This window comes from Pelophylax lessonae, assembly GCF_965119305.1.
Source record: "Pelophylax lessonae genome assembly, chromosome: 4".
Taxonomy (NCBI): Eukaryota; Metazoa; Chordata; class Amphibia; order Anura; family Ranidae; genus Pelophylax; species Pelophylax lessonae.
In genome coordinates this window covers 642,479,370-642,505,470 of record NC_138771.1, presented here as the reverse complement: position 1 = coordinate 642,505,470, position 26,101 = coordinate 642,479,370, and the positions used below count along the sequence as shown (strand labels likewise).

At 42.8% G+C, this 26,101-nt stretch overlaps 1 protein-coding gene across 1 annotated transcript; it reads right to left on the bottom strand.

Moving 5' to 3' along the window:
* Positions 1-457: 457 nt before the first annotated feature.
* LOC309553397 (NXPE family member 3-like) lies at positions 458-26,101 on the bottom strand. Its single transcript, XM_082254575.1, has 6 exons — positions 26,027-26,101; positions 21,077-21,577; positions 17,691-17,911; positions 16,159-16,232; positions 1,317-1,523; positions 458-995 (listed from the first exon to the last, which is right to left on the bottom strand). Exons 1-6 carry the CDS (start codon positions 26,078-26,080, stop codon positions 463-465), a joined length of 1,590 nt encoding a protein of 529 aa, XP_082110701.1. The 5' UTR covers positions 26,081-26,101; the 3' UTR covers positions 458-462.

Sequence of the window (26,101 nt, the reverse complement as noted above, 5' to 3'; positions counted from 1 at the left end):
TGTGTTCTTTCATCTCTGAGCATGCCTAGTCTTGCTCATAATATTTTTCCCCATCGAAATCTGTACTAATGAGACGAAAATCGGACGTGTTTTGATGGTCGACAAAAATTTTTTAGCCTGCACACCAGGATTTTTTTGGCCGAAAAGTCGGAGTCGGTTGTCGGAAGCATCATACTAACAAGCCAAAAATCGGCAGATCGGTCGTCAGACGAAAATTCCCGGCCGAATTTCCACTCGTGTGTACGGGGCTTTAGGCCTGAGTTTTACTAATCCGTTTGTTTTATAGCTATGCTTCCTGCTGTTTACTATGTGGAAACTTACATATATTGTATAACATATAATGTAATACATAATATGCATTTCGGGGTACACTTTCTGCCATTTGTACTAACGTTTGCTTTTGTAATTTTTCTTTTAATAAAAATAAAAACTATTGGAAAAGTAAAAGTAGAAACATGATTCTTACTCAGGGCATATAAATGAAAGCATCAAATCTACCTCATTTTTAATAATTATTTTTGGAGGATGAAGATTTTCAGGTTCTCGGTGGCAAGTGGTCATCTGCCAAACATCAAGAATGGTGACTGGTAGCTTAGAGAACATAGCCCTCATCAATGTGTCCAGCTGCAATGATAACCAGTCACTTCCATGGGGAAAGCGGTAGCCAGTGTTGGCCGATTTGATGATGATCTTCGTTTCAGGGCTGCGCTCTAACAGCCGAGCTACCGCTTCTCTAATGTGATATAGTCGTCTGATATACAGTCCAACAGGGTAAGTAATGAAATGACTCCAGCATGTTATTACGATGATCATCTCTTTCCGGATCCCCAAGTCATTTAACTCTGAAGCAATGTAGTGTAGGTCATGTACTCCGGTACGTCCCATGCGTAAAGGTTTCTGATGGGCTCTCCACTGCACCAAATAATTGAGTTCTGCATCTGTGGCTAGAAGTGGACCTGTCCTTTGAGGCACATGAAGACTGATCACCTTCAGAGCTAAGATTTTGGAAATAAAATGCAAGGTAACATTAACAAATTATTCAAAATTAAGATAATGCTTAGAATGCATCTCTAGGGTTGCATGGATCCAGCCACACAACTGAAATAAAAACAATTTATGTGTAGTGTGGGAGAAGGCAGAAAATAATGTTACATTTGTATTACTGCATGTGTCCCTGCCAGAGATTTGCTCTTGCTTCCTTCCACAGTGACAACTTTGTTACTAGGACAGAAAGCAAGGGGAAATCTACTCAACAGGACACAAAATGCTAGAAAATCTGACAAAGGTTCTACTTGTTTCCTTGTTATGTAACATACTTGGTATGAAATCCACAAGGTATTCCCACCACTGTCGCAATGTAGAGTCACCAAACATGTAGACAATCTTCCCAGCCAAGCATTTTGCTGCTTCACTATGATTATTAAACTGTTTATTGGAGCAGACCAGAGACTTCCAGACATCTTGGTAATAAAATCCTGAAGGGTTTGGATTCTTTAGTCCAGGATTACATGCAACTTCTGCACCTGGAGAAGAATAATACCAGTTACTATTCTCATTACTGCCATCAACATTAGATATGTATATTTGCTACTGAATGTGGCTAAAGCACTAGTCCTAATACATTGGAAATCAACTTTTATACCCTCCCTCGGAGACTGGATACTCAAAGTAGACAACATCTTCATTAACAATGCAATTCACTTCCACCTCACTTGGGTACGTTGGGCTCATTTCAGTTAGGCAGTGCACATACAAATCTGATAAACAAATGGGCTTATCAAGCACATACAGGTGCATCCCATAAAATTAGAATATCATCAAAAAGTTAATTTATTTCAGTTATTCAATTCAAAAAGTGAAACTCATATATTTTATATAGATGCATAACATACAGAGTGATGTATTTCAAGCATTTATTTCTTTTAATTTTGATGATTATGGCTTACAGCTAGTGACAACACAAATTAGGTATCTCAGAAAATTAGAATATTACATTAGACCAATAGGAAAAAAAAAAGATTTTTAATACAGAAATGTTGGCTTACTGAAAAGTATATGTATATTATAATATGCCCTCAATACTTGGTATGGGCTCCTTGTGCATGAAATACTGCATTAATGCAGCATGGCATGAAGGCGATCAGCCTGTGGCTAGAGTTGAGCGGACACCTGGATGTCCGTGTTCGGCTGGTTCGGCCGAACTTGAAAAAAAAGTCTGGGTCCGTGTCCAGGACTTTTTCCAAACTTTACCCGGACACCGAACCCCATTGAAGTCAATGGGGACCTGAACTTTCAGGCACTAAAATGGCTCTAAAACACCAATGGAAAGGGCTAGAGTGCTGCAAATGGCAGCAAAACGCAGTTAAGAGCATGGCAAGTGCTCTGCAAACAAATGTGGATAGGGAAATAACTTAAAACAACAAAAAAAAGAAAAAGAAAACAATGTTCTTCATCTGTGAAGGACGAGGCCCATATGGAGAAGGAGGGAGGTTGAGGTGGCGGTGGATGTGGCGGTGTAGGTAGAAGTGGCAGTGGAGGGGGACAAGGTAGCCAACACTGCTTTTTTTCAGTCATTTTAAATGAGGGTACACCCCAAAAGAGTGAGAAAGATCAAAAATATAACAATGGCTGGGTAAGGTCAGTATCCATCTCTATTCTGCACAAGGTACGGAAAAGTCCTGTGGGATCCATGCCTGGTTCATTTTAATGAACGTGAGCTTGTCAACATTGTCTCTGGACAGGCGGCTGCGCTTGTCTGTGATGAAGCCCCCAGCCGTGCTAAATACACGTTCAGATAATACACTGGCTGCAGGGCACGCCAGCACCTCCAAGGCGTAAAGGGCAAGCTCAGGCCATGTGCCAAATTTGGAGACCCAGAAGTTGAAGGGGGCAGACCCGTCATTCACTACATGTAGGCGTGTGCACACATACTGCTCCACCATGTTGGTGAAATGCTGCTTCCTGCTAAGACGTTCCATATGAGCTGCTGGTGCTGCTGTTTGTTGTGACGTGCTGACAAAGCTTTTCCACATTTCGGCCATGCTAACCCTGCCTTCTGAGGTGCTGGTGGTGCCCTGGTTGCGTTGGCGACCTCTTCCTCCTCCTCCTCCTCCTCTGCCTTGGCCTTGTGCTTCCACTGTGGCCCCGCTGTCAGGTGGGAATGCCAGCAGCATCGCGTCTACCAGCGTGCGCTTGTACTCGCGCATCTTGCGATCGCGCTCCAGTGAGTGAATTAAGGACGGTACGTTGTCCTTGTAATGGGGATCCAGCAGCGTGGCCACCCAGTAATCAGCACAAGTTAGAATGTGGGCAACTCAGCGGCCGTTGTGGAGACACTGCAGCATGTAATCGCTCATGTGTGCCAGGCTGCCCAGAGGCAACGAAAGGCTGTCCTCTGTGGGAGGTGTATCATCTGTGTCCTCTGTATCCCCCCAGCCACGCACCAGTGATGGCCATGAGCTGGCCTGGGTACCACCCTGCTGTGAACATGGTTCCATCTCCTCCTCCATCTCCTCCTCCTCATCCTCCTCATCCTCCTCATCCTCCAGAACTGTGCCCCTGCTGGACAATTGTATCCCTGCAGTTTGTGTGTGCAGGAACCCACCCTCGGAGCCACTTGCGAATGACTGCCCTGAAAGCCTTGGAAATGTTACCTCTTCATCCTTCTCCTCCTTCTCCTCATCCTGTGCCACATCCTCTTTCATCATCGCCCGAATGGTTTTTTGAAGGAGGCATAGAAGTGGGATAGTTAAGCTGACAACGGCGTCATCGGCACTGGCCATGTTGGTGGAGTACTCAAAACAGCGCAACAAGGCACACAGGTCTCGCATGGAGGCCCAGTTATTGGTGGTGAAGTGGTGCTGTTCCGCAGAGCGACTCACGCGTGCGTGCTGCAGCTGAAACTCCACTATGGCCTGCTGCTGCTCGCACAGTCTTTCCAGCATGTGCAAGGTGGAGTTCCACCTTGTGGGCATGTCACATATGAGGCGGTGAGCGGGAAGGCCGAAGTTATGCTGCAGCGCTGACAGGCGAGCAGCAGCAGGGTGAGAACGCCGAAAGTGCGCACAGACGGCCCGCACTTTCTGCAGCAGCTCTGACATATCGGGGTAATTTTTAAGGAACCTCTGCACCACCAAATTCAGCACATGCGCCAGGCAAGGGAGCTGCTATGAGATTTCGCCCGTTATCGCACACCACCAGGCCGGGCTTGAGGCTCGCTGGCAGCAACCACTCATTTGTCTGCTGTTCCATGCTCCTCCACAACTCCTGCGCGGTGTGTGGTTTTTCCCCCAAACAGGCAAATTTTAAAACTGCCTGCTGTCATTTACCCCTGGCTGTGCTGAAGTTGGTGGTGAAGGTGTTACGCTGACCAGATGAGGAGGCGGTAGAGGATGAGGAAGCGGAATAGGAGGAGTTAGGAACAGGAGGCAAACTGAAGCGCCCTGCAATCCTCGGTGGTGAAAGGACATGCGCCAAATTGCAATCCGCCTCAGGCCCATCCACCACTGCATTTACCCAGTGAGCCGTTAGGGCGATATAACGCCCCTGACTGTGCTTTCTGGTCCACGTATCGGTAGTTAGGTTGACCTTGCCACAGATGGCGTAGCGCAGTGCACACCTGATTTTTTCCCCCACTTGGTTGTGCAGGGAAGGGATGGCTTGCCTGGAAAAGTAGTGGCGGCAGGGCACGACGTACTGTGGGACAGCCACCGACATAAGGCTTTTAAAACTGTGCGTCTCCACCAGACGGAATGACAGCATTTCAAAGGCCAAGAATTTTGAAATGCTGGCATTCAGGGCCAGGGATCGCGGGTGGGTAGGGGGTACTTCCTCTTCCTCTGAAGTGTTTGGGAGATGGAAAGCTGAACGCTTCCACGGGACATTGTGGAGATGGTTGGTGACCCAGGTGGTGGTGTTGCCAACAGATCGTCTGTTTGCAGGGTGGCAGGTGCCAGTATCACTACAGAGGTAGATGAAGAGGCCGAGACTGCAACAGAAGAGGAAGCAGGAGGAGTCAGAGACCATTCTTGGTTTTGAAGGTGTCTACTCCACTGCAGCTCATGCTTTGCACTTAGATGCCTGATCATTTAGCTTGTGCTCAGGTTGAGAAGGTTTATGCCTCGCTTCAGGCTCTGATTGCACAGGGTGCAAACCACTCGTGTCCTGTCATCAGCACATTTTCTGAAGAACTTCCACGCTAGAGAACTCCTTTGAGCTGGCTTTGGTGCGCTCGGTCCCTTGCTGCGTTGGGCAGTAGCAGGCGTAGTGTCTAGGGCACGGCCGCTCCGCTTCTGCACCCTGCTCCCTCTTCTGCTGTGCTGGTGGCTCTGTGCGACCACTGCCTCTTCCTCCAAACTACTCAGGTCACCTGCATGACCTTCATTCCATGTGGGGTCGTCCTCCACATCATCTTCCACCCAGTCTTCACCCCTGCCCTCCTTGTCGGTCTCCACAATTCTGAGTGCTGCAGCAGTTGGCACCTGCGTTTCGTCATCATCGGAGACGTGCTGCGATGGTCCTTCCATGTACTCATCTTGAGAAATAAGTGGTTGGGCATCGCTGCACTCAATCTCTTCCACTTCTGGGGCAGGGCTAGGTGGATGGCCCTGGGAAACCCTGCTGACAGAGTCATCAAAAAGAAGAAGAGACTGCTGCATGACTTGGGGCTCAGACTGCTTGCCTGATTTGCAAGGGGGTGAGGTGAAAGACGGTTGGACATCGGCTGCAGGTGCTAACTCTGACCTTTCTGCAGTAGACTGGGTGGGAGACAATATGAAGGAACTGGAGGCACTGTCAGCAGCAAACCAATCTACTATCGCCTCTACTTGTTCTGGCCTCAACAGTTGTAGAGGCGCATGATGCCCTACCAAATACTGCTGCAGGTTCTGTGGCCTACTCACACTTGAGGAAGGTGTTTCACTTGTGCGTGTAGCTGGCACAGATCGACCACGTCCTCTCCTTGCAACAGGAGCTCTACCAGCAGCACCACGACCCAGGCCATGGCCCCTATTTGACGATCTCCTCATATTTCTGTAATTTATGATCTTGCCAAAGAAAGGTGTTTATTGAATTGCGGAACAAAACAACAGTATCGCACAAGTGTATCTCACAGTCAAATATGCAAACAATGCCGCAATTTAATTTTTTTTACCCCAAAAGGGTGTTTATTAAATAGCGGAATAGAAAACCAGTATAAAAATACAACGGGTGTATCTCACAGTCAAATATGCAAAGTATGCCGCAATTTAATTTTTTTCACCCCAAAAGGGTGTATATTGAATAGCGGAATAGAAAAAAGGATATAAAACGGTGTATTTCACACGTACAAACACAGACTAGGCCCCGATTACAATTTTTTGTACACTAAAGGGAGGATGAGGAAGAGGAGGAGTTCGGAAACAGGAGGCAAACTGAAGCGCCCTGCAATCCTCGGCAGTGGAAAGATGCGCCAAACAAATTTAAAAGGTGTATCTCACACGTACCGATACAGACTATGCCGTAATTTAATTTTTTACACTCCAAAAGGGTGTATATTGAATAGCGGAATAGAAAAAAAATTATAAAACGGTGTATCTCACATGTACAAACACAGACTAGGCCCCGATTACAATTTTTTGTACCCTAAAGGGAGGATGAGGAAGAGGAGTAGGAGGAGTTCGGAACAGGAGGCAAACTGAAGCACCCTGCAATCCTCGGCGGTGGAAGATGCGCCCCGAAAATTTGGAAGGTGTATCTCACACGTACCGATACAGACTATGCCACAATTTTATTCTTTTTACCCAAAGGGTGTAGATTGAATAGCGGAATAGAAAATATGATATCAAAAGGTGTATCTATCTCACACGTACAGACCCAGACTAGCCCCGATTACAATTTTTTGTACCCTAAAGGCAGGATGAGGAGTAGGAGGAGTTCGGAACAGGAGGCAAACTGAAGCACCCTGCAATCCTCGGCGTTGGAAGATGCGCCCCAAAAATTTGGAAGGTTTATCTCACACGTACCGATACAGACTATGCCGCAATTTAATTCTTTTTACCCCAAAGGGTGTAGATTGAATAGCGGAATAGAAAATATGATATCAAAAGGTGTATCTATCTCATACGTACAGAACCAGACTAGGCCCCGATTACAATTTTTTGTACCCTAAAGGCAGGATGAGGAGTAGGAGAAGTTCGGAACAGGAGGCAAACTGAAGCACCCTGCAATCCTCGGCGGTGGAAGATGCGCCCCAAAAATTTGGAAGGTGTATCTCACACGTACCAATACAGACTATGCCGCAATTTATTTATTTTTACTCCAAAGGGTGTAGATTGAATAGCGGAATAGAAAATATGATATCAAAAGGTGTATCTATCTCACACGTACAGACCCAGACTAGGCCCCGATTACAATTTTTTGTACCCTAAAGGCAGGAAGAGGAGTAGGTGGAGTTCGGAACAGGAGGCAAACTGAAGCACCCTGCAATCCTCGGTGGTGGAAGATGCGCCCAAAAAATTTGGAAGGTGTATCTCACACGTACCGATACAGACTATGCCGCAATTTAATTCTTTTTACCACAAAGGGTGTAGATTGAATAGCGGAATAGAAAATATGATATCAAAAGGTGTATCTATCTCACACGTACAGACCCAGACTAGGCCCCGAATATAATTTTTTGTACCCTAAAGGCAGGATGAGGAGTAGGAGAAGTTCGGAACAGGAGGCAAACTGAAGCACCCTGCAATCCTCGGCGGTGGAAGATGCGCCCCAAAAATTTGGAAGGTGTATCTCACACGTACCGATACAGACTATGCCGCAATTTAATTCTTTTTACCCCAAAGGGTGTAGATTGAATAGCGGAATAGAAAATATGATATCAAAAGGTGTATCTATCTCACACGTACAGACCCAGACTAGGCCCCGATTACAATTTTTTGTACCGTAAAGGCAGGGTGAGGAGTAGGAGGAGTTCGGAACAGGAGGCAAACTGAAGCACCCTGCAATCCTCGGTGGTGGAAGATGCGCCCCAAAAATTTGGAAGGTGTATCTCACACGTACCGATACAGACTATGCCGCAATTTAATTATTTTTACCCCAAAGGGTGTAGATTGAATAGCGGAATAGAAAATATGATATCAAAAGGTGTATCTATCTCACACGTACAGACCCAGACTAGGCCCCGATTACAATTTTTTGTACCCTAAAGGCAGGATGAGGAGTAGGAGGAGTTCGGAACAGGAGGCAAACTGAAGCACCCTGCAATCCTCGGCAGTGGAAGATGCGCCCCAAAAATTTGGAAGGTTTATCTTACACGTACCGATACAGACTATGCCGCAATTTAATTATTTTTACCCCAAAGGGTGTAGATTGAATAGCGGAATAGAAAATATGATATCAAAAGGTGTATCTATCTCACACGTACAGACCCAGACTAGGCCCCCGATTACAATTTTTTGTACCCTAAAGGCAGGATGAGGAGTAGGAGGAGTTCAGAACAGGAGGCAAACTGAAGCACCCTGCAATCCTCGGCAGTGGAAGATGCGCCCCAAAAATTTGGAAGGTGTATCTCACACTTACCGATACAGACTATGCCGCAATTTAATTATTTTTACCCCAAAGGGTGTAGATTGAATAGCGGAATAGAAAATATGATATAAAATTGGTGATTTTTCAATAGCACATGTGAACACAGCAGTGTCTCATGTCACGGTCAGCTGTGCAGCAGGCTATGAAGGAAAAAAAAATTCCCCTTTAAGTTTGTAATTTTTAAATAGCAGATTAGTACAGACTATGCCACAATTAAATTTTTTTTAACCCAAAAGGGTGTATATTGAATAGTGGAATAGAAAAAAGTGTATAAAATTGAAAATCACTCAATAGCACATGTGAACACAGCAGTGTCTTATGTCACGGTCAGCTCAGCTCAGCAGCAAGCAGGCTATGAAGGGGAAAAAAAAATAAAAATTCCCCTTTAACCTTACTTTTTAATAGCAGATTAGAACAGCAATCTGTAGTGAAATATAGCTGAACGCTGCACACAACAGACTGATAAAAATAGATTTTTTTCTCCCTCCTCCTCAGTGGGCTCAAGTGAGGGCAAAAAGATCGATCACTGCACCACCCCCCACACAGCAAAATCGATGTAGACTGCCCCTGCCTAATCTCTCCAGCCTGTCCCTAAAATGCTCAAAAAGATAGTTTACTGCACCACCCCTCACACAGCAATATCGATGTAGACTGTCCCTGCCTAATCTCTCCAGCCTGTCCCTAAAATGCTCAAATAACTGTCCCTGCCTACACTCCGACATGTCCCTGCATTCTTTTCGGGCACAATTTTTCACTGTCTGTCCCTAATCAGCAGCCAGCACGTATGATGTGTGCTCTCTCCCTAAACTACAGCAGAATGACGCGCCGCGCTGTGGCTCTCGAACTTATAAAGACATGGGTCACATGCTTCAGATGGCCAATCACAGCTACTAATACATTAGTAGGCATGGCTGGGATGGCTTAAGGCACACCAGTTAACCGCTTGTTGATTGGCTGTTGAAAGCCCGCCATTAAAAGCGCGCCATTACATACAAAACAGGAAATAAAATTACCGAACACGGATTTTAAACCCGAACATACAGTAAAGTTTTCGGGTCCGTGCTCGGGTAACAAAAATCCAATTATTCGGTACGAACGTGAATAATACAGTCCGTGTTCGCTCAACACTACCTGTGGCATTGCTGAGGTGTTATGGATGCCCAGATTTCTTTTAGAGCGGCTTTCAGCTCATCTGCATTGTTGGGTCTGGTGCCTCTCATCTTCCTTCCAGGTATTGTTACTTTGGCAGTGTGGGCAGGTTCCAAGTCCTGCTGGAAAATAAAATCAGCATCTCCATAAAGCTGGCCAGCAGAGGGAAGCATGAAGTGCTCTAGAATTTCCTGGTAAAGGGCTGCGCTGACTTTGAACTTGATAAAACACAGTGGATCAACACCAGAAGATGACATCAAATCATCACTGACTTAAAACTTCACACTGGACCTCATGCAACTTGGATTCTGTGCCTCTCCACTCTTCCCCCAGACTCTGGGACCTTGATTTCCATATGAAATGCAAAATTTTCCACAGCCCGTGATGTGTAATGCATCTATATAAAATAAATGAGTTTCACTTTTTGAATTTAATTACTGAAACAAATTAACTTTTTGATGATATTCTAATTTTATGAAATGGACCTGTATATACCAGTCCATTTCCTAGGGCCTGTCCCTCAACAGAACATAATACATTACCCTGACCCTAAACTACCTCCCCCTAAGTTCCCACTCTCTCATTCAACTTGAACTCTTGCTACTCTTACTTTTCCTCTAATCAAACCCTTTCTCTTCACTTTTTTCCTTCCAGTCTCAGAATCATATCTTGGACATAACTACAACATATTGTGTGCTGATGAGGTTTTTTTCTTACCTGCATAAAATTATTGAAATCTCCTTATGCAGATTACACACACACATCCCTTCCAAGATCAGACTTATTCAGTCAACAAACTTGCCATTATACATGATACTATAAAACCACATCTTGCCTTTTCTAGTTTTGTTTAAACATGAGAAATGTTAGTTTGCATTGTACCACTGCTAAGGATGGGCCAAACAGGAGAAATGTTCTAACCCGAACGGTGAAACTCCATAGGAGCTGAACAAAAGATATAAAAAGTTCAAATTTTTAAGACTTATATGCAAGTAATTGGCCATAAAAGTGGTATAGGGGTCTGGGTACTGCCCTGGGGGACATGGATCATGAAAAAAATAAATGTAAAAAACTACATCCAGTTGCTGGATCCAGGATCTCTGCTGAACCCTGTTGGTGACATACACTGGAAGGATTGGCGTGTGTATATGCTTTTGCCCATTGGACCTGCTGGTAACACAGGGGTCTTACTTTGAGGTGAGCGCATATGTGTGCTTTTGGCGAAGGGGATCAGCACTGGACATAGCCTGCCTTTCAGCACTTTATGTGGATTCTATCTGTATATATTTTGATCTTTGGGACTTTACTCTTTCATATGGACTGCACCAATTTGTCTTGTATTTTTCTGGCTCTACACTGTGTACCTGGGTCGGTGTTCAGCATGCATATCTACTTTTAATATTTATATACTCTGTCTGCGCTGATTGGTTTGTTTCATTATAATAAATGTAAAAAAACTATTATATTTTTTAAGAAGCAGTGATCTAAAAGTGCAACAATAAAAATGAAAAATTCCTTTACATATAGTGCCTGGAGGGTCCTCTTAATGTGCCTGTAGAGTGGCGCTTCTGTAGCATACATAAATCTTGCTACAGCAAAAATGATATTTCTGAGGAAAAAAAAAACAAAAACGAGTCTAATCATATTTAAAATGACTTGCGGTGACAATTACCAGCTCCCGGCTATGAAAAAATTTAAGAACAAAAATGGCATGGGGTCCCCCTCAAAATCCATACCAGACCCTTATCCGGGCATGCAGCCTGACAGGCTAGCAAAGGGGAGGGGACAAGTGAGAACTCCCCCTCCTGAACCTCAACATGGAGGGTAGCCACCCCCGAGTACCTTGTCCCCATGTTGATGGGGACAAGGGACTTTTCCTGACAACCCTGGGCTGTGGTGGGCTTTTCTTTTTTTTTTTTTGGGTCAGTGGGTGTGGCGGGCGGCGTTATTGACAATAGATTTACATTGTGGGGGGGACACTATTTTTTTATTTATGAATAAAGGACTTGTCAAAAACTGTCTCGTGTGTTAAACTTTTTTTGCACACTTTTTTTGTGAATGGATAGGGGTACAATGTCCCCGATACCCATCCACATGGGGGGGGGGCAGGATCTGGGGGCTCCCTTGTTAAAGGGGACTTCCAGATTACGATAAGCCCCCCACCCACAGGACCCTGACAACCACAGCCCAGGGTTTCGGGAAGAGGCCCTTGTCCCCATCAGAGTCCCCCTGCCCCAGAGCACCCCCATGTTGAGGGCATGTGGTCTGGTATGGTTCAGGAGGGGGGGCTGTTCGCTCTTTCCCTCCCATTTCCTGACCTGCCAGGCTGTGTGTCAGGATAAGGGTCTGGTATGGATTTTGTGGGGGACCCCACGCCATTTTTTTTCTTTAATTTCTTAACCAGGAGTCATTTTAAATGTGATTTGTCATTTTTGTTGTAGTATATTTATCGCATGCTACAGATGCGCCACTTTACAGGCACATTAAGGGGACCCCCCAGGCATTTAAAGGATTATTTTTTTTTTTTTTTTAACCAGCACTGATGATTCATTGGTTGTTAAAGATGTGGTGGATGGCTTCCGGGCCCAGCTCCTTAACAACCAGCTTATGCTGTGTCCTGATTGGGCAAAGCTTTGCCCAATTAGGGCGCAGCACTGCAGGGTGTTTGTCGGGGCGGACACCTGCAAATTTGGGTGTTCCGTGACAAGCCAAACAGGCAAATGTTCAGCCTGAACTCGTGCTCATTCTGAACTGTTTGACCATCCCTAACTTGTAGTGATACTAATAAAGATGGTTTTTATCCTATGTTTATGACGTTTTTTTTGTCCTTTTTTGACAACCCAACAAATGAAGTCCTGCTATACCTGTTTGGCTAACCTGATTGGGAGCTGCTATTTTATGTACAGTTTCAAGTTAGTACAATGGCACCCCAAACACAGTGTGATTTTGCCGCAATTGTCACGCAACAAATCGTGGCAAAATCTCACAAACAAAATCTTGGGGTGTTTGTTGCCCAAAAGAAGTTCCAGAACTTATTTTGGGTGACACACATTCCGCCACAATTTGTCATGCGACAATCGCGTCAAAATTAAACCGCAATTAGGGTGCCATTGAGAAATAATGGGGTGGCAAATGAATCCCGCGATTTTCCGTGATTCCGAATAGTAGGCAGAATCGTGATGATCCCATCCGTGATTCAAATCACCCAGGGGTGAATGGAGCCTGAAGAGAATAAGTGACTGCTAGACTTCTGTTGCAATCTGACCATCATTTTAACTGTTTAGCTTTACTTATCAATGATTCATACTTTTCCCCATTATTAGGTTTTACTTACTTTTATACCTGGCGCTTTAGCTTGAGCCAGTTTGTCCAAGACCACCTGAAGTGTGACAGTTGCTACCCAGTACTCTACATATGAAACTAGCTAAGTTTTACCCATTTCATTTAGATATGAATACTCATCACCTTGGTATAATAAGAACACCTCAATGGCCAATAATTGTGCTTTTATTGTACTGGGAGATGGTGGGTAGATGTGGCTTAGCCTTCAAGTCAACAAGATGTGAACACTGTTCATAGGGAGAGCAACTAAGGGGTCTATTTCCCAAGTCAGCCATTGGTTGATTGTTTTCTTTAAATGCACTTTAATGAAAACATGGGAAAGTTTTGTTTGTTGTACAGTATCTAACAGTACCCCCGCAGGATCGGCTGGTAAACGGTTCCCCTATTCCTGCACAGCCAGGCAACAAGTATTTTCCACTCGCACACCAGACACAAGAAACAGTCCTTGAGCTTATTTTTGTTGTATTATTAGGGGTTATAACTAGGATGGGATAAAGGGGTTATGGGATGCCCAAATTGACTTAAACGAAAGATGTGGACAACTTCCTCCCTATGTACAAAAATAATGGACAGTCTTTGGTGATCAAGAGTAAAAGCCCCTTAAGGACTAGGAACTCTCTGTCCCTTTTAGAAAATAGCACGGTCTGTTGTAAGCTGTAATCAGGAGTATCTCCAACTCCTTCCTAGAAACTGCTCTTAGTTCTACTGCATGCAGGAACTACTAGCCCATCCGGCTGCTTGTCCACCAGCCCACCTGGCTGCTCTGAAGATCTCCCAGGGTAAAGGATAGGAAGAGTTAAGTATGGCACTATCCTTCTGAAAGGCTTGCTACATGTGGCAATCTTTCCTTGTGATTCTCTGGGTGTGCTGATCTAAAACCCTGACCCAAATTCAGACTCAAAAATTAACCATGAGTCATAACATAAATTTGTCTGCAATAACACTAGTAGCACACTAGAAGGTGCTACAAGTAGTAAAAAGCTATTTTTTTTGGTTAAAATCCATCTCTGGTCAAAACCTGAAACCCTCTCACCCTTCCCCCTCCTCCTCAAACTCATCCTGTGTGTTTTCTGTTTTTTTACCTCGTAAAGTAAAATAAACTTACCTAGGTCCTCCATTCAGGTACCTGCCTGGTGCTGTTTCCAAGTGCAAGGGACTGCTAATACAGTACTAAAGGTTTGCCCAATGTTGTCTGGTCCCTGACAGCCCCTAAATTATGATAATACTCTTCTTCTGGATCCTGTAAGTTCCCTTCCTCTGGGCAGCCAATAAGGAGTGCCCCCATTACAAAGAAAGTGATATGGACAGCCAAAGAGGGATCAGAAGAAGAGAAAAAATACAGACTAGAGCATCATATAACTATAGCTTTAAGTAAGTTAAAAGGGCTTTGGGAATGAGATTGGATGCTTGTTTTGCCCAAAGTTGGGCTTTAAAAAAGGTTAGTTAATAAATCAAGTCGCGCTAAATAGTGAGCAATGGAGATGCAAAGTCCATAAAGTCCAACAGTGAATATGAAGTCCAACAGTGAATATAAACTCAATATCAGGACCAGACCCCTTAAGGGTGTGTGCTTACCAAAAGGAGGTAAGATATATGCAGGTTCTCTATATTAAATCTTGTCACCTTGATGGAAGATCCGGGCCACTGTGATCGTGGTAACTCAATGGTCGTTGGATCATAGAAATAAATAAATAAAGAACGCAATAGCGTAAAACCCAACACATAAATTTGAAGTGACTAGGACACCACTGTGATCATTCAGTGATAGGCATGTATAATAGTGAATAGCCTCCACCAATGTGAATGTTCACAAATAATAATTCAAAGTAATAAAGTTAATTCATGCAAAGGACATGTGATATATACCCCTTACCAATGGAAGATAAAGGTTAACACCATACATTAATTATATCCTACACCGGATCTTCCATCAAGGTGACAAGATTTAATATAGAGAACCTGCATATATCTTACCTCCTTTTGGTAAGCACACACCCTTAAGGGGTCTGGTCCTGATATTGAGTTTATATTCACTGTTGGACTTCATATTCACTGTTGGACTTTATGGACTTTGCATCTCCATTGCTCACTATTTAGCGCGACTTGATTTATTAACTGTCTATTGGGGTGTGGTCACACTTGAAGTTGCAGCTATATACTATTTTGTTTCCTTTAGCGCGGCTATTATTCTTTACTTCATTTTTAAAAAAGGTTAATTTACACGTCTAGGGAACATTTACTTTAAAGTGTATTACTGGTTAGGTGAAAAGAATCAATGCAAAATTAATCTCGTTCATTTTCCCATATTTCCCACCTCCTGTGGAAGTCAACACAGCTCCAGACGGAACTATAGGGTATGTTGATGCTCATAAGAACACTAACTTCAGCTTCCCAATGCACCCAGCCTCTAGAATTGTAACAGATTTGGCACAATGTAAAGGGCAGAATGGGGTTGAGGCACACTTCAATTAGAAATGGCAGGAATAAGTACAATTATGGAGCCTTTAGGCTTTATCTGTACAATATCTATTTAAAGTGCATACATTGTTTTGCTTTCAATAGAGTGGAAGACTAAAATCTTCTGCAAGGTTTTTAACATTGTTTATGTCTTTGATGGACAGATTCATGTCTTTTTTTTATCCATGTGGTCATTGCCACCTGGACACAAAATGAGGGTCAATCTAAAATGTTGCAGTTGTTACTGGAACAGTGGAGACACCTGTTCCAGCACCAGCTGTCTAAGAGGTTATTTGCCCTTACTTCAGGGACATTTGCTCTTATTTACTGTCATGTTTCTTGGAGAAGTGGGGAGAAATCCAATCCAATTGAAAATTGACAGCAACAAAATCAAAAACCAAAAACCAAACAAGGTTTTTTTTTACCCTTCCCTAAATAATAATAATAATAATAATACAATTCTATCTTTGACCATGAAGACTTGCTTTAATTAGTAAAGCTCCTTTATGCATATGAACTGGCAAAGATTTATACAAAAACATAAGTAAATAAATTATGATTTGATAATGGTTTGGCACATGGTTCAAGCAAGTTAGAGTCAGTTGCATTTGATACAAAATATGTTCTTGAAATGTAAAAACCTACCATTTATGACATTCTTCTTAGGAAGGACCTTAAGCGACCCAAGTTTTGAGGGAATTTCTTGCTCAATGAGTGACCTGACAGGATTGAAGAAATAGGGTACTTAAAAGTTGAAACTGTGGCATTTATTGTTTAATAAATCATATGGCATCATTAATAAATAAAAAATGTTGGATAGAAAATTCGAATGACTGGTTGAGTATTTTGGTCACTGTAATGCTTAATTTTTTTCTAGTTTGTGTGAAAAAAAAAAAAAACGGGTGATGCTCTAGTGACCTACTGCTCTTAACATTGTACAAGCCTTTTGTCCAGTATCCCCTAATTGGGTTAGGGGTGCCTCTGCTTGCTCAATGTGATTGTCATTGCAGGCATACCTGGGATGTTACTTCAGTGCCTTACATCACTCCCTGAGCAAACAGCCATTGACAGTTATTGTGAGCTAACTGTCCCATCCTTTTGTCTGGTTTTAAAATAGTCTTGCCTGCTGCACAGTCTGATCTCTCTCCTGAACCCAACCACATCTCTGTATTATTTTGGCACTTTTCTGGCTTGCTGTCTATTTTTCATGTGATCCCAGGGAAGCCAAAGAGCTGTAACCTGAGAGTTGCCAACCAGTCGTGACCAATCACCTTTTTGAGGGGAAAATTTAAGATTGGCGATTTTTAGACATGTTGTGGGCACAAATCTACAGCCAGAGACACCTGGTGATTTACCACAATGAAACATTAGGGAAAAAAAATTAGAACTCTTAAAAGTTTTGAGGGTTCTTAACTAAATAATGTTCTAGGATTTACCTTGTACATCTAGTATTTTTCCACACTGGGTACAAAATGGCAGTTTGACATCCAAGATCTAGATCTGAGAAGCTATGGAAGAACCCTGGAACCATCCTAAAAACATTTTCAACACAATTCTGAGTTTGAAAGTCAGAATTCTGTGATTAAAAGACAGAATTTTGAGTCTTAAAGTCAGAATTCTGAGAATAAAACCTTGGGCCATCCAAAAATGTATCAAACATAGTTTTGAGTATGAAAGTCAGAATTTGGTAATTAAAAGTCAAAATTCTGAGTAATAAATCTGAGATTAAGTTGATTAAGTTGAAATTCTGACTTTCTAACCATAGAATTCTGACTTTTAAATTCAGAATTCTGACTTTCAGACTCAGAATTGCGTTTAATACATTTTTGGTTGGCCCCAGGGCTCTTCCATAGAGTAACAGAGACACTATAACAGCATTTTATTGTATAATTCCTTGTTACAAGAAAACATAAAATGCAATTAGCTGCAGTAGTCAGTTGCAGACAACTTTATTATAAATTTTATTCGATCTGGAAGATGGACAGCCTTGGATCGCAGAACAGCAAGTCAGCAGGAAGCAGCTAAGGGAGTGAGTGTTTTTTTTCAAATATGAGCCACATACAATTAGAAACATGGGAACTGGAGTTGGGCTTTAACTAAACTTTACTATATTGTGACCACAACCACTCAATTGTTTAGAAACAGTATTGACAGGTGAAAATAGAAAAAAAAATTACATTGAGAAGAATGGTATCTCTTTTTTGCTTAGGACATTGCGTTTTCCTCCTGTTGAGTGGTAAAAATATGAGTCACATGGGAGAATCTTTGGCCGCTGACACACCCACTTTTCTCCATTGCGCTGATCATAATATTCACAGACGTCCTGCCCAGGCAAATCAAAATTGCATTCGACCACTTCCTGTGTCCCATTTTTCTCATAGTAGCCATTGAAGAACACCTGTAAGCCAAAAGTAAACAGGTCTCACAAAATGTTCATGAGGATTTCCAGCAAAAATGGAAAAATAATTATATAACTGGGATCTATTACAACTCCCTAAGGAACAAAAGCAAAACTTCCGGTATGCTGTTGCATATACAGTAGGTATTAATGCAATGGTTGATCAGTGTATCTCTTAATACTGAAGCACTAGCAATCAAATGAAGCCATGCATTATTATTATTATTATTATTATTATTATTATTATTCAGCAATGCTACAGATCACCCGCAGATGGAGCAAGACATGTTTTTTTTTTTCATTTGATTATTAATTCATTTTTTTAGATTTTTATTTATTTATTTATCTCAGGTACTCTCAATTTACACAGCACTTTATACATAAACTATATTACCAAAAGTATAGGAACACCTGCCTTTACACGCCACATGATCTTTAATAGCATCCAAGTCTTTGTCCGCAACATTGCTGAAAAATAATAATAATACATGGCTTTATTTAATTTCTGGTGCTTTAGTACTAAGAGTCAACAATAGCATTAAGACCTATATACAACAACATACCGGAAGTTTAGGCCAATGATCAGTGCCCCGATTACCTGCTCTGGTCATCCCTTCGAGGAGATGCCGCTGATTGGCTCTCCTCGCCACACACTCTGACAATATGAGACAAGGAGCGCTGATAAATGGCATATTTCTGCATTTACATGTGACCGGCTGTGATTGGACACAGCCAATCACATGGGTAAAGAGCCATGATTGTCGTGCTGCACACCCCCGCATGCGCGGGAGAGTGGCCGCTTTGGGGAGCCGTCATATGACGTCGTCCTAGAACAAGAGCCGCACAGCTCTGCCATCATTTGATGGTGGGTGGGCAGGAAGTGGTAACATTTAGTGCTTGGGGGTCCCCTTAGTCTGCCTGTAAAGTTGTGCATCTGTACTGTGTATAGAACCTGCTGCAGCAAAACTGACATTTATAAAGAAAACAAAAATTATATTTAAATTGATTTTCCCTGCAAGCTTTCTTTATTTTATAAACAACGGCTTGGGAAGCAAGTCTGTATGATGAGGCCACAATTTAGTGCCAATTTAGTGCAAGATTAGTGATTTTTTGGATGAATTCTGCTGTCTCCTTAGCAGACTTTGGATGGAAATAACATTTTGCACCACAGTGAGCAAGCATTATGTGAAGAAGCCAAATTGTAGGACATTTTTTTTTAAGTAAGGTCTGGTGTCTCATTCACAGACTTTGGATAAAAGTAACTGGTGCGGAAAAATTGGGCTTTGGGTGTCTGTGGTGCCTTCACATTGTAACCTTTCAGAGTCTTGATGAAAGCAAGAATTGGCCTTGCTGTAATAAAATTTAATTTGATGCCCCTGTCAAACAGTTGCAGAAAATTTGGTCATTGGGTGTTTTTGGTGTCTTCACCCCATAACCTTCTAGAGGTACTCTTGATGAAAGCAAGAATTGGATTTGCTGTAAAAAATTAAATTTGATGCCCCGGTCAAACAGTTGCGGAAAAATTGGTCTTTGGATGTTGATGGTGCATTCACACTGAAACCTTCTAGAAGTACTCTTGATGGAAGCATGAATTGGCCTTGCTGTAAAAAAATTTAATTTGATGCACCTGTCAAACTGGTGTGGAAAAATTGGTCCTTGGGTGTTATTGTCATGAAACCTATACCAAAAAATTACTCCCAGATAAAATCAACAACAACAATGCTAGGAAGCCTAGCCAGTTTTGCAGAGATTTGACATCCCAATGACACTTAAACAGCAATGTAGGCACCAGGGGCTTGATAGCTGCTGCTAATCCAGGACTCATTTATTTTGACAAATGTCAGCCGGTTAGTAGAGTCTGTGGAACAGACCCACTCTTTATCTGTCAAAAACCTCCACTGAATGCCCATTTGAAAAGTACATTGGATGCAGGGCAGCAACAGCAGCTCAATTGCATAATGGGCAAGTTCTGGCCAGTGATCTATTCTCATGACCCATAAAGCCATTAGATCACCTACTGGAAAGCTCTCCATGTCTGTTTTTGCCTCTAGATAATCTTCCACCATATGATGCAGATGCTGCTGATGGGATCTTGAAGCTGAAAATCCTGGGTGCCCAGGACTAAAAAAAATGTTGAAATGCATTACTGAGGTGGCCCTCTTTTACACCAATCCTCCTTTGACTGACAGAAGCCTCAAAACTTGCTTTTCCTGACTCGTAGGATGGCCCATTGAATGCATAGAGCAGCCGTGAATAAATGGCAGGCCCACACCAGTCTAATCTGTTAGATCCCCGCCACTCTGCAGTCTTTTATTTCTGAGACCGTCTGTGTCACAGCAACCAATGACGTTGTGTGTGCCCCCAGCCTCACTATCTCTCTCAGCTGTCACTCCCTGCCTGTCCGTAAGGCATGGTGTGACATCACGTGTGTGCCCTGCCCCCTGCCTCAGTATCTCTCCCGGCTGTCTCTCCCTGCCTGTCCGCAATGCATGCTGTAACATCACATGTGCACCTCGCCCCGCCTCGCTATCTCTCTGGGCTTCTGGTTGTCACTTCCTGCCTGGTCGCAATGTATGGTGTGATATCACTTGTGTGCCCCATCTCCTTCAGCAAGGTTCTCGGCACAGCTCCCACTCCCTGTAGCTTGCTACATTTACTGGCTCCCACTCCCTGCCTGCCCTCAAGGTATGCTGTAAGTTTACTTTACAGAGCTTTACAGGGGAACACTGATGGACATACTTTATGTCAAGGGGCAAGTTGATGGGCACATTTTATGTTAAGGGGCACTCTGATGGGCACATTTTATGGGCAAACATAACGGGCAAACAGGCGATGTTCGGGCTGAACTTATGCTTGGCTCGAACCAGGTGTGGACCAACAGTAGTGGTATTACTGCTTTGTGTATTTGAATTGTACACTGACATAGTCAAGGCCTTCAAACTGCAGTGAATACACCACAGACCAGATACCTAAGCAGCATAATGAACAAAAATGGGAGTATCTGCTGGCACAATTTCTCCAAAACCAAAATGTGTTTAGATGAAAAATCTCTGCTCATCACTTCAAGCAGTACAGTGAGGTAAAATGTACTCTTTTTTGGAGAACCTTTTCATTGTTATCTTAACCAACCATGTTGCACTGCATGTATCTAATGAATACTATTACCTTATCAGGACGTGAATCCCTTTTCTGATGTAAAATTGCGATAGCTTCACTGGAATGCATGAGTTTAACAGAGATCTTAGTTTCTCCAGACCACTGAAAAATAAACCTTGCCGTATAGGAACCATTATAATGGTCTGTAACAGAGCCACTCACTCCGGCTTTCAGACTCAAAGAGTGAAGCTTCACATGGAATAAATCCCCGCCATAGTTTTTTGTCCGACCTTTGTGGTCCTTAGCTATAATTAGAACCTCCAGTGATTCACCAATCACATAAGTAGCCCGAGGATTGATTATAAAATATTTAGAAGTCTTTGGGTGGGTTGAAAATCCCAGGGATAAGTTGGTTGAAGCCAGGGGCCATTCAATCATCTTCAGCAGACCGGTAAGCTCTTCACTTTGAGGGCTGGTCACTGGAAATGTTGGTGTGGATGTGGATTTCAATGCAACTGGATAATTGTCCACAATATTGAAATGATCTCTCCATACAATATTGGAAATAATCTGATAATAAACATTGATGAAATAATGTTAAGGACAATGGTGCTAGTTATTCATAATGCATACAGCAGTACAGATATGTCTGATAGTTTACTTAGTATGCAAGAGGAACCTTAGCATGCAAAAGAAACTAGTTTCTGCTGTCAAAGGATATTAAGGATGCTAACAGAGTCCCTAAATTGGTAAGGCTCAAGGTTTTTACCTTCATGCATTCTATGCATGTACACTGGTGACCCCAGAGCATGCAGCTTGGCCTCTTTACGACTGCCCGCCGAAGATGTACTGCGGCCGGCAGGCAGCCGCGGCTGCGCAAATTGCCGTAACTGTACGGCGGTCGCGAGCAGGAGGCTAGGGGAAGCCGATGCAGTGGGCAGGCCACTCTGATTGCTGCCTGACACCCGTGATCTTTCCCCGCTGAGAGAGAAGGACGGTCAGCTGTTGTAAACACAGCTGACTGTTCTTCTCCCTGGAATGATCACAGAGCCCCTGTGATCCTTCTATATAAGATCACAGGTCTCTACGGTCATTTCACAAGCCACCCCCCCCCCCCCCACAGTTAGAATCACTCCCCTAGGCTCCCATTTAACCCCTTGATCATTCATAATGTTAACCCCTTCCCTACAAGTGTCATTTTTACAGTAACAGTGCATATTTTTAGCACTGATTACTGTAATAATGTCACTGGTCCCCCAAATGTGTCAAAAATGTCAGTCAGGGGTCCGATCTGTCTGCCGCAATGTCAGAGTCCCGCAAAAAATCGCAGATCTCCGCCATTACTAGTAAAAAAAAAAAAAAAAACAATATAAAAGACACAAATCTTTCCTGTAGTTAGTAGACACAATAACTTTTGCACAAACCAATTAAAATAAGCTTATTGCAATTTTTTTTTTACCAAAAATATGTGGCAGAAAACAAATTGGCCTAAAATGTTAAAAAAAAAAATAGATTTTTAATTTTTTTTTTGGGGAATGTTATATAGCAGAATGTGAAAAATATTAATTTCTTTTTTCAGAATTGTCTCTTTTGTTTATAGCGCAAAAAATAAAAATCGCACAGGTTATCAAATACCACCAAAATAAATCTCTTTTTGTGGGGAAAAAAGGACGTCAATTTAGTTTGGGTACAGCACTGCACGACTGTGCAATTGTCAGTTAAAGTCATGCAGTGCCAAGTTGAAAAAAGTGGCCTGGTCATTAAGGGGGCAAATCCTTCCGGTCTTAAAGTGGTTAAAGAGGAAGAGCCAGGAGTACCAGCAGGAGACCTAAAAAAGAGAAGAGTTGGGGCTCGTCTGTGCAAAACCACTGCACAAGGCAGATAAGCCTGACATGTTTGTTATTTTTTAAAGAAAAGATGGAGCCTTTAATGTCGCTTTGACAAAATAGGACAAAATAATTGGCGAAAAGGGATATGGTTTAGCCCCACTGGTACTACCGATCATATTGTTTACAAACAATTTAGGTCATAAAACCATCCATAAATAAAACACAAGCCCATATACACGTTCCTTTAAGATGGCAGCTCAGTGCGCAAGCAAGAAGAAACTTGTAGGTAGCTGGGAAGGAAACACAAGCGCCATACTAAGTGCAGTACATGAAGTTTAATAAAATCTCTGTGAAAATTTACTGACAATGCCAAGCCATAAAGTGGGCATTGGAACAGCACTGCAAAATGTCCCTTTCAGCAGAGAGATATCAGGACGGCCTCAGCGGCTGAGCCTGGGGGGGATGCAGCCGGTGGGTGACGGTACTTCCTGGAATCGTAGGGCGATCACACGGCTGGTCCTGATGTCACTTCCGGGTGCAGGGGGATCTCCTAGGCGACGCGTTTACAAAGCATGCACTCCTTCTTCAGGCTTATCAGCGCCATATTAAGAGAGGGCTTATATAGAGCTGGAGTGGCCGCCACTGGGTCCTAAGATTCAGCGGCTGCTTCCAGTAATATAGGCTTGTAGTGTGACCTATATATCACCAGTAATGATAGATACTTGGTGATGGGTACAATATAAGACAATATAAAGGACATCACTCTGCTAACAGGGACATCCTGCAGCGCTGTTCCGCTGTTCCAATGCCCGCTTTATGGCTTGACATTGTGAGTCAATTTTCACAGAGATTTTATTAAACTTCATGTGCTCAACTTCGTATGGCACTTCTGTTTTCTTCCCAGTTTAATGTCACTTTAGCAACTAGTGGCCTTACAGGCCCTATTGACTTACATAACCAAAAAATCCCCAGTCATATAAATTAATGGGGCTGGTGATTTCAATGGTCATTTACCTAAGCACAATTTTTCAACATATATTAGTAAAACCATACATATCATCACAACTACTTTGTGAATTTAGGTGAATTATACCGCATCCTTTCAGGACAAACTGGTCTTTCATTTGATGGTAAATGGTTATGGATATCTGGACAACCCAAAATAAATTCTCCTGCTGCTGACGATCACAGCGATACCACATATGTGTATATTAGTTGCTGTTTGTAGCTGTAGTCCAGTCCAGAAACAACAGTTCTAATCTTTGCTTTTTTTTTTTATCCTACCTAAATCACACTGACTAACTGACACTGATCAACCACTTAAGGACCACTCCTGCTTGAACTGGCATAGGTATACATCAGTCGCACGCCTGCAGCTAGGGAGCGAGCGCACGCCACCGCCTGTGCGCTCCCGCCCCCCACTCGGCAGCGGGGACTCCAATGCACGGTGCTGGTGGCTCCGATTGTCGCCAGCCATCGGCGATCGTAAACAGAGCTGACCTTTCTTTTCTCTGGAATGATCAAAGTGCCTGTGATGCTTCAATATAGGATCACAGGTCTATATGATCATTTCACAAGCCCAACCCCCATACAGTTAGAAACACTCCTCTAGGCTTACATTTAACCCTTTGATCACCCACAATGTTAGCCCCATTCCCGGTCAGTGTCATTATTACAGTAACAGTGCATATTTTTAGCACTGATTACTGTAGTAATGTCACTGGTCCCCCCAAAAGTGTCAAAAATGTCAGTTAGGGGTCCGACCTGTCCACTGCAATGGACCCGCTAAAAATCGCAGATTTCCGCCATTACTAGTAAAAAAAAAAAACAATAAAAATGACATAAATCTTTCCTGGAGTTAGTAGACGTGATAACTTTTGCACAAACCAATCAAAATACGCTTATTGCAATTTTTTTTTTACCAAAAATATGTAGCAGAAAACAAATTGGTCTAAAATGTAAAAAAATTTAGATTTTTATTTTTTTTTTATTTTGGGAATGTTATATAGCAGAATGTGAAAAATATTGTTTTTTTTTTCAAAATTGTCGCTCTTTTTTTGTTTATAGCGCAAAAAAAAAAAAAAAAAACAATTTACAGAGGTGATCAAATGCTACCAAAAGAAATCTCTATTTGTGGGAAAAAAAGGACATCAATTTTATTTCGGTACAGTGCCGCACGACCGCACAATTGTCAGTTAAAGTAACGCAGTGCCGAATCGTAAAAAATGGCTTGGTCATTAAGAGTGCAAATTCTTCCGGTCCAGAAGTGGTTGAAAAAAAAATTAAAATCCTGTCCCCAAAAATACTGATCCTGATCTTGACCTTTGATCCTGTTCTTTATCCAAACACCAGCCCTGGCACTGACCTAGATCAAACCTTTTGTATTTTTTGCACACAGTGCAGGCAGGCTTCACAGTGACTGATCACTGCGGTAGACAATCCGAGGCTATCACAGTGATCAGGTGACCCAGAATCGTTAGGCTCGGGTCTCTCAGTGAGACCATGCAGCGCGCTCCCAGCACAAAGGAAGTTACGCTCCTCCACGTAAAAAAGCCCAGTCTAGTGGGGCTGGCTGTCTTGTGTGAGGTCAGCATCAAGGGATTAAGGAACCAGCTGTACATGCTCCACCAAGTCCTTAACAGCTAGTTATGTTACCAGACCCATTGACCTACATGGCCATAATTTCCCAGCCATGTAAGCAAATGGGATCACAGTGATGTCGTTGACCATACATGAGGAAGACCCTGCCCTGTTGTATATAACAGCTGTCATCCATCAAACTTTGCATTCGGTGGATGATATGTGAATGAGCTGGACATATCACGGCAGCTGAGGTTTTTTTTTCCCTTTTGGTGTTGACATGGATCTGCATTGCTGGGTGACATGATTGACAATAGATTTACAACAAGGGACTATTTGGGGATTTTTTTATTTTTTTTAATAAATGACTTTGGGTGTCTTTGTTTCTAGGGTCACAGTTTTTTATTTTGTGAATGAGTATGGGTATTATGTATTTCATACTCATCGGGAACATGAAAGATACCATCTGAGGTCTTAACTCTCCAGCAGCCACCAAACAATGAAAGATCAGTTTTAGGCTGAATTAATTGAAACCTGAGATTTTTTAAAAATGACACCAAGAAATGATTTGTATTTTACTGGAAGATGTATAGTAAAATTTAGAACTCACCCCTATCAAACAGGCGATGCCCAATACACAGAGAAGGACACAACGTTTCTTCATCCTCTTCGAGTGAAGTTTACA